This window comes from Euphorbia lathyris, chromosome 1 (genome assembly GCF_963576675.1).
Source record: "Euphorbia lathyris chromosome 1, ddEupLath1.1, whole genome shotgun sequence".
Lineage (NCBI taxonomy): Eukaryota > Viridiplantae > Streptophyta > Magnoliopsida > Malpighiales > Euphorbiaceae > Euphorbia > Euphorbia lathyris.
Genome location: NC_088910.1, coordinates 93,859,259 through 93,876,341, shown reverse-complemented (window position 1 = coordinate 93,876,341; position 17,083 = coordinate 93,859,259). Strand labels below are relative to the sequence as shown.

General features: G+C 38.3%; 1 protein-coding gene across 1 annotated transcript; it reads left to right on the top strand.

The window, feature by feature from the left end:
* The first annotated feature begins 6,943 nt into the window (after positions 1–6,943).
* LOC136207280 (glucan endo-1,3-beta-D-glucosidase 1) lies at positions 6,944–9,517 on the top strand. Its single transcript, XM_065998571.1, has one exon. The coding sequence runs from the start codon at positions 7,128–7,130 to the stop codon at positions 9,348–9,350; it is 2,223 nt and encodes a 740-aa protein (XP_065854643.1). The 5' UTR covers positions 6,944–7,127; the 3' UTR covers positions 9,351–9,517.
* Positions 9,518–17,083: the final 7,566 nt, after the last annotated feature.

Genomic DNA, 17,083 nt, shown 5'->3' with positions numbered 1-17,083 from the left:
CAAACTCCTGCATTAAGGGGTTAGGGTAAGCCGCTCCACCCACCTTTTCATCAGGATTCAGAATACAATTAAAATCTCCAATCACTACCCATGGGACAGAATCATTCCTGGCTAATCTTCTCAGTAGTTCCCAAGACTCCCCCTGACTACTGCGATCATCAAACCCATAGAAGCCCACCAATCTCCAATCCCCCTGAGAAGAATTTGTGATAATTGCCTCAATATGATGGTCAGAAAAACTTTTGATCACCACCTGAGTCCCTGCTTTCCACAACAAAGCTAACCCTCCACTACGGCCTCTTCTACTGACAGGGAATGCTCCCTCAAACTTTAACTGTTGTTTTAGCAAACTTACTCTCTGATCCTCTACTAATGTTTCTATAAAAAATACAATATTAGGGCTTTGGGACGCAACAAGCTCCTTTAAGGAGCGAACTGCCTGGTGGTTTCCCAGGCCACGACAGTTCTAGCTTAAATAACTCATTCCCCCCGGCGGCCCTGATCTTTAGGGCTCGCCGAACCAATTTCTGTGGAACTCCCCTTATCCTTGCCAAGAACAGAGACTTCCCCCTCCTGCCTATCCTCTCCCTCCCCCTCCCTTCCCTTTCCCTTATCCTCCATTCTTCTTTTTCTAACATCATTTAATTCCATCTCAGTATCTTCCCCCTTCTCTCCCTCCTCCTCACCCCCCATCCCTTGACCCTCATCATTCGCTAAAGGCTTAAAGAAAGGCCCTGTAGCTGGACAGATCATTACTTCTCTCTCCCCCTCCCTCACTTGTTTGTTCATCCCTCTCACTTCCGTCCCTCTCCCTGTATTAGTTATGTCCCTCATAGCTCCCGATCCCCCTCCCCTACCACCTCCGAATCCCCTCCTCCCCCCTCCCTCATTGCTATCTACTAACCATTTTGCCCCACTATTGTCTCCCCCTCTTCTTACTGGGGCTTTAAGCCAATCCCCCCACTCCCTTAGTATCTCGCCACACACATAGCATAAAATACCTAAGCGTTCATATTTGAAAGTAGCTAAAGACCACACATTTCCAGTGCTCCTCAGTTTTTTAAACCTTTTCAACGGGCGTTCACTGTCTAGAATGACTTTGATACGCATAAACTGTCTGTGGAACCCAGAATTATTATTCATATCGTACTCCTCAAAGGTCCCTAGGAAATTTTCTAGTTGTTTGCTAACTAATTCAGACATAGTCCCCACAGGAAGTCCATAAATTTGCACCCAAATAGAATATTTCAATAAATTCACACCATCTATATGCACACCCCAATTCCAGACATTCATAATCAATATATAGTTGTCAAAAGACCAAGGACCTCCAGCAATTACCCTATCTCTATCCAACGGATGAAAGAATTCAAAAGAGTAAAGGTTAGAGCTTACCTCTTGAATTTCGACCCCTCTCATTGGTCTCCATAGAACCGCCAGCCGGTTTTTCATGCTCACGAAATTGAGCGGTCTATCTGCCACAAACCTTCCTAGGTAACGAAGACCCGTACCAATCACTGCTTCTGGAACGGCCGGTGTAAGCAAATCAATCAGCCCTCCTTCATCTCCTTCAATTCTGAGCCTCTCTAAATCCCCTTCCATTTCTGATGTCCTTTCCAACTACACCTATCCCAACTGGAACAGCAAACAGAAAGCCCAGTGGAATGAGGTTCCAAAACCCCCAAAATCGCACCAAGAAAATACAGCCAAGAAGACCAGCAGCCCCAGTGACACAGCACCTGTCCCAATTAGAGCAGCAAACAAAAGGCCCAGTGGTAAAAGGTTCCAGAACCCCCAAATTCGCACCAAGAAACGCAGTTAAGAAAACCACAGCCACAGTGACCCAGCAACGGCCACACACCCACCGCGCCACCAGGAACGGCTCCTCACCACCTGTGCCTCACAAACACCCGCCCACGGCCACCACAAGATCGAAACGATCTAGGTTGAACAACGCAAAAATCCGATAACCCACCTCAACACAACACAAAACGCACACGACAACAGACCCACAGAAAACGGGGACAACCTTTACCGGTCGACGGAAAGGACCCTCTCACCGGCAGCGATTAACGGCGACGGCCCAGGCCGAGGTAGCACGGTGTCGGCGCAAACGCTATATCGCGTTATCGAGAGAGACGAGATTAAGCTAATTATCTATTAATATCTCTCTAAACTTTTAAAAATTACAAATAATTCTTTTTTTATCTAATTACATTTAATAACTCTCTATTCTTATCCAATTGCATTTAATGATCTTAAAATCTAACTGGTCCGTCAACTTTCAAAATTTCCTAATTATTTATTTATTTTACATTTTTTAAGATGTAAACGTATCTTTCATTTTATTTTATTTTTCATCTATTAAGGAACAGGAGATTATTAAATGCTAGTAAATAAAAAATAAGAAAGCATTTGTTGAAATTTGAGAAGAAGTTTAGGGAATTCTTTTGATATGTCTTGCAGATAACATAAATAATGGTGTGAAGAGAAGCCCATTAGAAAATAAATGATTTTATAGTTTGGTATTGCGTGTGTATATTTATTTAATTTGAGGTAATCCAATTCTTAAGGCTCTCGTCACAGTATTTATGATTTGGTTACAGGACTGACGTGCACAATTGTAGTAGTCATCATGGGTTTTTTTCTTTCTTTTTTCTGTTGGGGGGATTGGATTGTTTTCATTCTTGCTTACTAATATGAAACTTCCCCTAAGCATTTGATCTTTTACACATTAAGATGACTATAAAAATCACACTTAGAATATAAAATCCAGTTAACATAGTATTATTCATTTCACATGTATTTAAATTTTTTAATTTTTAACCGTTCAAAAACAGTTTTTGATGTGTAATGTGATTATAGAAAAACTATAAAATCATATTTTGAGTTGTAAAATACATAATTTCAACACTTAAATGAATAAGATTTTTTTAATTGGATTAGATATTCACAACAAACTAATTTAACAAGCAATGACTTTGTGTTACCAAAAATAAATGATTAAAGACTTGATGTGTTCAAATTAATGCACCAAAAAATGAAAGATCATGGATCTCATGATACTTTTATTTAGTTGCTAATAAAAGATTTGAATTTAGATTTTGGTAAAGATAATATTAGAACTTAACTATTAGATCAACTTTTTATTTCAAATAGTTCATTGACATGGTACCAGAGTCGTAAAGACGTATCCTAGCAACCTTATCAATGGATGGAATTTAAACACATGATAGACGTATGTTGTACACTCTTTAAACCCATAGATCATTTATGTGTGTGTGTATGGGGGTCGAGGGGTGTTGGACATAATAATAACAGTTAGTCTTACACTTTAACCGATAGTTTAAAATTTCAAAGACATAGTTCTGAAAGATTATGAAATCACTCCAATTTAAGTCACTGAAATTAAGGGAGACATTTTTGGTAAATTGCAAATTGTCTTTATTACGCTAGGCATCCACCAGTCAGAAGTTGACAATTGTCTAAAAGTAGAGCTAGACCAAACAATCCAACCAACTATCATATTTTCCCTTCACAGCCTATAAATAAAAAGAGATATCACAACTAAAGTATATATACACATTGTCACACCCGACCCAAATCGGCATCGGGTATGAACGGAAAACAGGATAACGAACTTCTACAGTCTAAAAATCTAACGTATTTTCTAATATATACAAATTTATTTGAACTACCTAAAATTTTATTTAATTATTTGGCTTGGACTTGATAATTCTATCAAGCTTCCTACGTATCCCGAATGACTATGAATCTTTAAATCGAGAATCAAAGCCACGTAGTTCTACATACATATTCGTATTTCTCCTTATCGCTTATTAAACCTTTCATATATACACTATACATTTATCAAATAATTTATATGCATAATTATAATCGTGTACGGAAAGTTTTGCTTTCAAACAATTAACCGAACTCCTATTATAAAGGACTCATTTTACCGAACTAATTCGACTCAAGGTCTAATGGACCTTTTTACAAAAGAATCCAATTTAACCGTCTGATTCATACGAATCAAACTATAAAACGCCTAACATGACTATCTTTTACTAATCGGATCCTTTTACCACACCGAATTTGACTCAACTCTAACACGACTCTTCTTGCCAAACGAATCATTTTTACTAAACGAATCACTTAAGTCTAATATGATTTCTATTAAAAGAATAGCTCCAAATATAAAACGAATTCTATCAAACGGAATAACTCACGTTTAATACGAATAAACTGAAATTACCTAAAATCGGGAGGAGACCGCTGTGATAGAAACTCCATCTTCCTCCAATTCGCCCTTCTCCCTCTTTATGTATATTATACATCCCTAGTTATAAAGGTTTATTTCATGATATTTTTAGGAGAAATTACCATGTGTCATGGTTATATTCAATTAGACAAATGTGTTTTGACAAAGTAATGCCATGATTTGACCATTTTTCACAACACCTCCATAACCATCTAATCCCACTCACACTTATATATGTGTATAAATAATTAAAATTTGGAACTCTCCACTCATGACACGTTGAAGAAAATAAGGCCACCTTTAATTTCATAATGACACCTTGACAACACATATTACATCTATTTATATATAGATAAAATTATAAATTTAAAAAAAAATAAATTTGAAGAGCTTTATATGTAATAACATAATCCGTATACTAATAGATTAATCTTAATTATTAAAAATATCCTCCTTAATTATAAACATTTATACAAAATACCCAAAACTTCTAAATTAAACCTAAAAATTAAATTAAACCCAATAGTATATTTAATTTCGTAATTAATTAACGTCATATATATATATATATATTTAAATAAATATTAAAAATTTTAGACACGGATGTGACACACATTCTCTACAATTCATACTATTTTTTTTAGTACTCACCTTCTTAACGCAATTCTAATTTTAGTATTGGAATGGGATCGCGGATAATCACCGATTCTACCTTGATTTTTTTTTATCTTATTTTAAGCATACTCAACTTGTCTTTTAAAAAAAAAAACCTCAACTAACATTATAGCATTATTCCTAGATTCACTCATATCAATCTCAAATATGGGATTCACTCATATCAATCTCAAATATGATATTTTTGTTAGGAAGAATGAAAAAAGGGCTCATCTTTTTTCCATGAAAAGATGAGATTTTACAAAGAATTATTAAGAAAAGGTTTTCCAAAACCCCCTCTTGGTTTAGAATATGATCCACTTTGCTTTTATTTTTCAATATCATAATTATATTTAAAAAAATTCATTAATTACTTAATATGGTATGTTTTTTTGAGCCAAGTCACTGAAACTAAGTGTTTAAATTTTAGATACTATTATTTAGCTTTGAAAACTTTACTTAACTAATTTAATTAGTTGGAAAATAATGTGATTAAATATAAATAACTAAAAATACTATATGTTAAAAAAATAAGAGGTTAATCCACCAAAATCAAATCAGAATGAACATGGTACAATAATGTTGTTTAGGAAAAGTAAAGACATGTATGCAATTCATGCAATGATAATAATTGAGGGTTGTTAAGTAAATGAGAATTTGAATTAAGATTATAGAAGAAACAACCTAGTAACATTCCTATAAAAGAAAACAAGAATAATTGAAGTATGTCTATTTAATTCAACTTACTAGTTTACTTTCCTTTGTTGCTAAGCATAGTTTTAGGATAAGTTAAACCTGTAGTACAATTTTAAACTTAATTAATGAAAAATGTTTTTTTTTTTAAATGTAGGACTTAAAATTGTAATGGGTTGTTTGTTTATTCAGTTTTTTTTTCTTGTTTGTCTTTTAAAAAGAAGAGTTTTAAGTGTTTGGTTACAGAATTGTGTTTGCCATCTACCTATGTAAAAGGTAAGTTTCTTCAACAGAATGAAATTCATGCTTTAGACAACAGCAAACAGCAACAACAAACATAATTTTGGGGTTAAGATGTAGAAATACTCCTAACGTTTTAGGTCATGAGCAATTTTATCCTTAACGTCTAAAATTGCGCAATTTTACCTCTAATGTTGGAAGTCAAGAGCAATTTTACCCCCTAACGTTGTTAAATTGGGTCAATTTGAGAAATAATTCATCAAACTGTTTTCTCAGTCATGAATCTTGTCATATACACTTCATATGTGCGTCATTTTATCATTAACAAATCACAAACATATGTTGAGATGTGAAAAAATAAAACATATATATACTATATTTTATACGAATTAGACAAAAAAAAAAAATCAAAAAATTCATCGAATTTATAAATATTAATCTCCAATTCGATTATTAAATTATAAAAAACATGAAATCTTTTTTCTAGAACTAACTGACATATAATTAGTGTATAATAAGGAACAAAATATTTGTGTTTTATAATAGTGTCTGAAATTAATCCAAATTATCAATGTTAGAGATAAAATTGCTCTTCACTACAAACATTAGGGTTAACAATTTTAACCTGATCCAAAACGTTAGAGATATTTTTACACTTTAACCCATAATTTTTTTAGGCTTGATTGGATGAAGGGTTGGGAATGGTAAATAAAGGAAGGGTGGAGAAGGGTAGGGAAAGGTAAGGAATGGTAATTTCTAACTCTTCCAAACCTACCAAATTGAGATGTTGAAAATTGGATGAAATTTCTTAAAAAAAACTCTTCCAAACCCTTACTTTTATAAAAAAAAATTTTGTGTTCCAAACATGGGTTTCTACCAACCCTTACTAACTCTTCCTCCTTCCAAACAAAGGTTTCTATCAACCCTTATTAACCCCTCTAAACTCCCATCCAATTAAGCCCCTGTACTCCGGAATCTAAATCGGATTTTATACTTTATCTCATGATACAGTATCATCCTATCCTTTGCTTGTGACACATTTAAATTGAACGGACATTTTAGTATCTTGCAATCCCCAAATTCCTTAAACCCTTCAACTTCACTTCTAATCAAACCCATCTTTCTTCCTCTTCCTCTTCCTCATTCATATTGAGTTTGAGGAAGGAACAAGTCAAATTCCCTCCATTTCCTCCCTCTTTCCTCTCTACCAAATCTCAACTGTTTAATCTTTTTGGAAACTCATTAAATAAATAATCGACCCATCTTTCACACAGATATGTTAAACAAATTGAAGAAAAAAGTCAAATCCTTGGTCATTAAGTCCTTCAAAAAGCCTCCGAAATCACAACCTTATAAACCCATTTCTCCATCTCCTTCTCCTTCATCCCCACCAATTTCTGCTCCTGCAATTCCTCTTCCAAAACCTCAATCTGCTGCTATGCCTCACCATTCCCACCAAAAGATTCCATCTTTACCTTTTCTTTTCCCCAAAACTCAATCCTCTGTCCTCCCTGATCCATCCCTGTTCTTTTCCCCTTCTCTTCTTTCTTCCCCTTTGCCTACTAATTCCTTCTTTCAGAATTTTACCCTTAAAAATGGCGATCAACCGGAATACATCCATCCATATCTTATAAAATCATCTGATTCTTCCCTTTCTGTCTCCTACCCAACTCGTTTTCACAATGCTTCTTTCTTGTACCAGGTTTTCATCTCTGATCTCACCATTTCTGCTTCCAATCAAGTTAATTCCCAGAAAGGTCATGTAATTTCTTCTTACAGTGATCTTAGCGTCACTTTGGATTTCCCCTCTTCAAATCTGCGCTTCTTTCTTGTTAGAGGTAGCCCTTTTTTGACATGTTCGGTAACTGATACTACTGCAATTTCTATATCGACTATTCATGCCATTCTTTCAGTATCTTCAAACAGTTCACTCACCAAATTTACGATTAAGCTAAACAACGGTCAAACATGGCTTATCTATTCCTCTTCACCGATTAATTTATCTCACAGCATTTCTTCGATTACTTCTGATGGATTTTGCGGCATAATTAGGGTTGCGGTATTGCCAGAATCTGACGCCAATTATGAATCGATTCTCGACCGGTTCAGCTCCTGCTATGCCGTATCAGGTGATGCAGCTTTTTCTAATCCATTTTGTGTTGAGTATAAGTGGGAGAAGAAAGGGTGGGGTGATTTGCTTATGCTTGCTCATCCTTTACATGTTCAGCTTTTATCGACTGAAAATGTTCAAATTTTAGATGATTTTAAGTATAAAAGTGTAGATGGTGATCTTGTTGGTGTTGTTGGAGATTCATGGATGTTGAAATCAGATCCTATTTCTGTTACCTGGCATTCAACTAAGGGTATAAAAGAGGAATCTTATGCTGAAATTGTGTCTGCACTTTGTAAGGATGTTGAGGGTTTAAATTCATCAGCTATAACGACTAGTTCATCTTATTTTTATGGTAAATTGATTGCAAGAGCTGCAAGATTAGCTTTGATTGCTGAGGAAGTATGTTTTCTAGATGTGATTCCTTCTATAAAGAAGTACTTGAAGGAAACAATTGAGCCATGGTTGAATGGTAGTTTTAATGGGAATGGTTTTTTGTATGATGATAAATGGGGTGGAATTGTCACCAAACAAGGATCAATCGATTCTGGTGCTGATTTCGGTTTCGGAGTTTATAATGATCATCATTATCATCTTGGTTATTTTCTTTACGCCATTGCTGTTCTTGCGAAAATTGATCCATTGTGGGGGAGAAGGTACAAGCCACAAGCTTATACACTTATGGCTGATTTCATGAGCCTGAGCAGACGTTCGAAATCAAATTATCCCCGTTTGAGATGCTTTGATTTGTATAAATTGCATTCTTGGGCTGGAGGACTAACCGAATTTGGCGATGGACGGAATCAAGAGAGCACAAGCGAGGCACTGAATGCATACTATTCAGCAGCTTTAATGGGATTAGCCTATGGAGACACACATCTTGTTGCCATTGGATCAACCCTTGCAGCAATGGAGATTCATGCTGCACAAACATGGTGGCACGTGAGAGAGAACGATAATCTATACGAACAAGAATTCACTGTAGAGAATAGGATGGTAGGCGTTTTATGGGCTAATAAAAGAGATAGCGGACTTTGGTTTGCACCTCCCGACTGGAAAGAATGTAGGCTTGGAATTCAGTTATTACCGTTGCTGCCTATCTCGGAGACTTTGTTCTCGGATGTAGGGTTCGTGAGAGAGCTTGTGAATTGGACATTGCCTGCTTTAGGAAGAGAAGGTGTGGGTGAAGGGTGGAAAGGGTTTGTGTATGCCTTGGAAGGGATTTATGACAAAGAAACTGCTTTGGAGAAGATCGGAAAGTTGAATGGTTACGATGATGGTAACTCGCTGTCGAATCTGTTATGGTGGATACATAGTAGAGAACATAATGAGGATGAATGGGGTGAGAAAGGAGGAAAGCTGTGCTGGTATGGTCATTACTGTCACTAAATTTCATGGCTTTATATTATGTCTTGTAATATTGCAGAAGTTGGATTTGTTAGGAGTAATTTTCGAAATTTATGATTGTTGTTTTTGTGTGTTGTGAATTTGTATACACTACAGATATGAAAGATGAAATGGAAAGGAAAAAGAAAAAAACATTTTCTTTACTTGCAGTTATGGTTCAAGTTTGGTTAAAATTTAGAAGGTTGTTTAATGATAAAGAGTATGTATAGTAGGTATTGAAGTGTGTGGCTAAAAGTAAAAAACAGCAAAACAAAGGTGGAACTTTTCTTCTATGGGTGATCTATAGTGCATAACTTTTGTGGTCTTTTGGAATCTGTTACTGCAGCGATGTAGGCCGACTGATCTTGAAATTGCTGCGATGCTGTGTCAAAATAGGAAACTCTGGCACAACTCCCTCTCTCCTGCCGGCGTTATGTGCTCCCATGCCACGGTTCTGCGCTCTAAATGGCACCAACTGCAGTCCATACTTCAATTAGCTCTACTGGCATGTCTCATCCATCCAGTGTTCTAAAAATTGCCGGACTTAGGCAGCTCCCAAGCAGATCGAAACGACTTTTTTAAAATAACCGGCCTTTAAATTTTGTGTAAATTTTTTTAATTTTTTAAATAAAATATTAAATAACTAAAAACTAAAAGAAATGACTTAGAACTGTCATATATTGTTTTTAGGGTAAATTACACCCATGGCTACTAAACTTTTGCCTATTTTAACATTGTAGCCACTGAACTTCAATTTTTAACGGTATGACCATTAAACTTTATACTTTTTAACACTGGTGGCTACTCAACTTTAACCAAATCCTCAAAATGACTATTAACGATCTCAAAATGAAAATATTTAAGAATTAAAATTGTTGAGAACGACATTACCATAAAACCACATTTTTTATTTTCCAAAATCACATTTTTTTTAGCTCTCTCTCCTAACCAAACAACACCTAAATGACCTTAAAACAAAAATTTTCACTCTTCGAATTTTTTATTTTCAAACTGTCAGTGGTTGTTTTGAGACATTGAGTGGCCACCGGTGTTAAAAAGTGTAGAGTTCAGTGGTCGTACTGTTAAGAATTGAAGTTCAATGACCATAATGTTAAATGGGTAAAGGTCAGTGGCCATGGGTGTAATTTACCCATTGTTTTTAAGGAAAGTACAAAAAAAATACTCATGCTTTGCCAAATTTGCAAATAGAAGCATGCGGTTTAAAAATTTACAAATAGAGATATGTGGTATGTTATATTTATAAAATAAAGTATTTCAAATTACACTGTTAAAGTTTTAATTACAATGATATTTTTATCTTAAAAAAAAATATTCTTACGCGTCGATAAAACACAGCTTCCTAGATCGAAACCATAAATCATATGATGAACATTTTATGTTTTTTTTACTAATTTGACGGTTTATGAACTAAATTGATATTTAAGTTCATATTCACCGTTGCAATTCGATTTTGGTCAATATATAAATGTAATTAAAAAAATGTTCTTGATTGTCATCAAAACTTAAAATGTAATTTCAAATAATTTATTTTGTTAAGGTTGAATCTGATTCTCGGGTTTTGATTTGCGCTGTAAATGGTTTTAATGTATCATTATTAAAAGCTGCAAATCCATCGTGATGGAAATCTCTTATGTTTCTTTTAATCTTTTTTTTTTTTTTGACAAGAAAGGACAATTTATTAAATATCATCAGCAAGAGCAGTACAGACATAAGAAGGATGTACTGAAATCCAGACACTCCTCTCAAAAACAGGTGTAGCTGCACGGGCTAAAAGGTGAGCAACGGAATTCGTTGACCTATGAATAAATGAGATTGACACATTACCTATGTCCTTAATAAGATTTTGCAGTCTTCAATAACTAGATCCAGAGCCGAATTGCCACTAGTTTCTCGCTGAATAGCATACACTAGCAATTGTCAATCCGATTCTACCAACACGTTCTGCCTGCCAGAGTCCTTCAGCCAGCTCAATGCCTCGCGACACGAGATCACCTCAACAAGGAATGGGTCAAGACAACAGTAAATAGTACCGTTGCCCGCAGCTTGGAACCCGCCATCACTATCCCGCAGGATGAATCCATACCCAGCAATACCCAAGTCAGAAAATATGGCCCCGTCAATATTAAGTTTTTAACATACCTGGCGGGGGTTTGCACCATTTCTGAATCACTTCAGCAGTCGTCGCCACCGCACCACTTCCATGGCTTTGGGCAGCTTTTCAACTTGAGACAAATTGCATGGCAGTGGAGAAGAGTATGGTATGCGACATGACTTGTTTTGACCATACTCTATTGTTCCGGTTAAGCCACAAGAACCAGCAGCAGACTACCACCGTACCAGTTTTCGACGGGAACAATAACCTCAACTTCTCCCAGAATTCTCTAAAGGAAGAGCAAGAATCTCCTAGACCTGCAACGCTAGTCAGGCCCCAGAAAAGTCGAGCCTGATGGCATCCAACTAAGACATGGAAGTCATCCTCCTCCGATTGCAGACATGATGGACACAAGTTATTAATCGGAACCCTTCTAGCAGATAAAGCGCTCAGCGACGGTAAACAACCAGCTAAGGTTCTCCAAATTAGATTTTTTACCTTGGGAGGAACCTGAAGTGCCCACACTGTATCCCAATTAACTCCATCAATTGTCAATGATGGATTATTGCCATATTTTTCAGACCACAGGTGTTTATACGCACTTTTCACACAAAACTTGCCTCTCTTTCCCCAGAACCATCCCCACGCATCAGACACCAAATGGAGACTTAGAGGAATCCTCCGAATAAGTTCTATATCCCGATCCACAAAGATCCCATTGATTAATTCCAAGTTTCACTCCCCTAAAGGCTGTCGGATGTTATTCACAGTATCCACTTCAAGGCCCGGAAGTCGCGCACTTTCTATAAAAGGGTGGTCAGGGTCAGGCAGCCAAGGGTCTTCCCATATGTTAATAGACTCCCCTGACCCAACAACACGTCTAGCTCCAGAAATAACAAGTGATTGTGCAGCATGTATACTTCTCCATATAAAACTGGGCTGATTACCAAGATCCGCCTCTAGAAAGGAAGAAGAAGGAAAATACTTAGCCTTATATACCCGTGCAAGTAAGGAATCTGGATTGGTTAGTAGCCTCCAACCTTGTTTAGCTAGAAGAGCAAGATTAAATAGATGTAACTTTCGAAAACCCAATCCACCTAAGCTCTTCGGGACACACAGTTTCTCCCATGACTTCCAACGCAGGCCTCTCTCCTCAGCCCCAGATCCCCACCAAAAAGAATTCATCATTCTTTCCAGATCATCACACAAAAGTTGAGGTAAGAGGAATAGACTCATAGCATAGGAGGGGAGAGCTTGTATAATAGATTTCAACAGAATCTCCTTACCAGCTCGAGACAACATTTTTGCCTTCCATGTTGTGACCCTTGATCTGACTCTATCAGCAATTTATTGGAACACCTGAGTTTTACTTCTCCCAACTAAAGCCGGGAGACCAAGGTATGTTGCAGTGCCTAGCCCCAATGGCACTCCAAAAATTGAACTTAAGATCAACCGGAGCCCAGCACTACAATTTTTGCTGAACGAGATTGAGGATTTGGAGTAGTTTACCTTTTGTCCAGAAGCTGCTTCATATTCTTACAAACACTGCTGAACCGCTAAGCACTCTTCCTTGGACGCTTTGAAGAACAAGTAGATGTCATCTGCAAAGAAGAGATGAGAGATTGACGGGGCTGATTGAACTATCCGACAACCATGGATCTGACCCTGAGCTTCTAAACTTTGCAACGACGCTGATAAACCTTCTGCACAAATCAAAAAAAGGTAGGGAGAGATAGGGTCACCTTGACGCAGACCACGCTGTGGTAGAATTGGCCCAATCACATGATTATTATGAGTAATATTATATCTGACCTTTGTAACACACTGCATCACCAGAGATATCCACCAGTCATCAAAGCCTAACCTCTGCATCATTTGTTCCAAAAACGCCCACTCAACCCGATCATAAGCCTTGGCCATATCAAGCTTAAGAGAAACATATCCTTGTTTACCTCGAGTTTTATGCTCTAGGAAATGGTTGTTTAATCTTATGATGCGGAATCGGGTAACTCATATCTTATCTTGAGCTTCGGTTTATTTGTTTGATTAAGGAGAGTAGAGTGATGTTTCTCCTCCTTTCATCGGTAATGTAATGCTATTTCCTTTGAGTTTTAATAAAAACTTCCAAGTTTGTAAAAAAATAAAATATAATAATACTGTAGTTGTTCCATTAGCGCAAACCTGAATTTCATGATTTTTACAAGACCTCAATTGCCCTTCATGAATTCAAGAAAGCAACACTCACACAAACTTTTTAGCTGTGGTTAGCTAATATTTTGGAATATAATATCCCTCCGGTGCATATTATTTAGTGGGCGACTATATACAGCACTAAAATTCCGGTTCACCGCCCTGTATTGACCCTTTTGCCCTTCACATTATTTCAAACATAAGTTTTGAATATTCCAAATCCTCTCAACTTATTTTCCATTCTAAAAAAAACCGACCAAAAACGAGATGGCACAAAGAGGAGGCATCGGCAAAGGATACATGGGTATTACGGTAAGTATTTCCATAAAAAAAAATTTCAAAATCGTGAGTAATCGGGCTGAAATTCGAGATTAAAACCCCAGAATTTGACGTAGGCGGGCGACCCGCACCATCTCCACCTACGGTGGAACGCATGAACTATGCGTTCCACCGTAGGTGGAGATGGTGCGGGTCGAGCGATCCATCGTATGGTGGATCGCACGGCGCACGCGCTCCACCGTAAGGTGGAACGCGCGGCGCATGCGATCCACCATGCGGTGGATCGCTCGTCGTACGCGTTCCACCTAAAGTGGAACGCGTACAACGCATGCGCTCCACCTTATGGTGGAGCGCATGTGCCACCCATTTGGCCTAAGGGCCAAACGTTTGCGGCGCACTGGTCGGCCCTAAGGCCGACTGGTGCGCCGCACCCGTTTGGCCCTTAGGGCAGGTGGTGTAAACCACCCGCCCAGGCCAAAAAAGGGCAAATTTTGATTTTTTTTTTAAAAATTGTACGGACCGGGCGTAGGCAGACCCGAACATATATATAAAAAAAATATTATGTTAAATTGAATATACTAAATAAATAATATTACAGGATCAGGAGGGAGCTAACCCTAGACGCACGTCTTCACGTCCTGTTACTGCATCTGCTCGGCGGGACCGGGCGGAGCAGCAGCGGTTCATGGCGGACGCCCGGAGGGCACATGCTGCACAGGCGGAGCGTGCTGAGGGACAGGATGAGGCGGCTGATATAGAGATGGACGGGGATGCTTCTATGCATCGTCCTAGTGCTGATACTATCCCCATAGATCGTGGCGTCGTGACGAGGGGTCGAGACGGACGATTTTCTTCTACCGCAACATCTTCTTCTGGTAAGAGAAATTAAAAAATGTGTTTATTTGTATTTGTGTTAATCGTGATTATTGAAAAATATACCAAAAATTTAATGTAAACCGTTTGCTGTAATTTCAGGTAGCAGCAAGCGATCAAGGAGTGTAGAGGATGACTGGGTTGTGAAGGACCCCGTCCCCGGGGGTCCATTTGATGGTGCTGTGATCCCGAGCTTTTTGGGACATATTGCATGTGCTATATGGGCCAGTCAGGATAGGGGCGTCCTTAGGTGTCATACCAGATCAGGGTATTGCACGAAGCTGAGATTATGGTACAGTGGTTCTTCCAGGACGATTCAGTCGCGTATCGAGTCATCTGGCTTGTTCCATTTACCTGGTATTATGCACAGTCACATAGATGCTGCTCTGATCACGGCATTTGTAGAGCGGTGGCAGCCAGACACGTCATCATTTCACATGCCATTTGGCGAGATGACCATTTTGATGCATAATGTGTGGGATATATTGCGCATCCCCGTAGATGGTGCCATGGTGACTGCTGATGCGACTGTTGATGAGCTTAAGGAGTGCGTGATGGATTTGTTTGGGATGACTCGGGTTCAGTTAGATGCCCGTCATTATGCTTCTGGTGGTATACGAGCTGCTTCCGTCATGGAGCACTATGGAGGTGATCGGATTCCTGAGACCCAGGCTATAGCTTGGACGTGGCTGATGCTCGGTTCCACCTTGTTCGTAGACAAGAGTGGTGACCGCATCCGACCTTCTTGTCTGTTAGAGGTGCAGGACTCGGCGGCTGGAGCCGTTGGACTTTCTTGGGGATCAGCTGCACTAGCATATCTATACCGTCATCTTGGTATTGCTACCAGAGGAGATTACAGGCAGATGACGGGTTGTATGACATTGCTCCAGTCCTGGATTTACGAGTATTTTCCTTACTTCAGGCCACATCGAGAGGCAGTTACAGTTGACCCGGATCTTCCTAGGGCTTCGTTGTGGCCATCTATATCGATGGAGAAGAGCGATGAGCGGCTGAGAGCATTTCGTGCCCGGCTTGATGTGTTGACAGCAGATGAGGTATACTTGCTATATAATTATAAATCCTGTTCAATTAAAACAAATTTGTATTACTTGTATGTGTTAATGTAATTTTATACATCCGTAGGTCATGTGGATGCCGTATGGCCCTGATGCCATTACTGAGACCTCGAGGACTCTATATTCTGGATGGATACGGTATCGGGATGTGATTGAGCCGTACATGTCGGGGCGATGCCTTCGACAGCTTGGACATGTGTAGACCATTCCTAGACCGATATTGCAGCCTTCTAAGGCTGTTCGCCCGTGGACCAGTTTGAAGTATCGTGTGGAGGTGCCAGCTATGATGGTGCAGGGTATTTGGGACTCTTTTCCCCAGTCGTCCGTCCTTATACTGTCTGTATTCACTCTAGCACATACTCCATCAGATTGTGAGGATCAGTATATGCATTGGTACACCCGTCATTCACACCCTCATCTACTTCCGGAGATTGTTGCACCCGGACCGGCTGTTTATACTCGCTCGAACAGTGAGATTGTAAGTTATTTTTGGTTTTTCTTGACTGGTCTAGTAATGTGAAATGATATTTACTGAAATGTGAAGTGATATTAACCTTGTTTTTTGTTCCTTACTTTTTACAGTGGGTTAGTCGATTATCTGGCTGGGGTGAAACTGTGTTGGATCACATGAGTCATCTGGACGAGGATGCTGCGATTGTATATAGGCAGTCGTTAGAGCAGATTATGGGTGCTTGGCATTTGGCCAAGTGAGTTATGACTGTATTTTGAAGTATTTTAGTACTATTTTGACTGAATTTGGTGGATTGATATTTTAGTACTATTATGACAGAATTTGGTTTTTTTTTTGTGGTACGTTTTGTTATTATTGCAAATTTAAGAATACATTAGAACGACATAAACGGCATAAATTGTAAAAATACATTACAACGACATAAACTGAAAAAATACATTACAACGACATAAACCGGAAAAAAAAGACATTAGTCACTATCTTCTTCGTACACCTGAATGTTTGGTGAAGATGTCGCTGGTACACCTGACTGTATTGCAAGGTATATCTCTTTCTCCTCTGCAATATTCATCTCATATTCCACAGGAAAAATGTTCCATGGAGCATTTCCTCTATTTCTTGGCCAAGCTCGTCCTGGCAGGTAATCGTTCTTTGAAGCGCTGATACTCTGTAGTACTCGAACCTCTAATTTATAGCGGTCCCAATTTTTCACGATCGAGTAAGGATAAGTTCG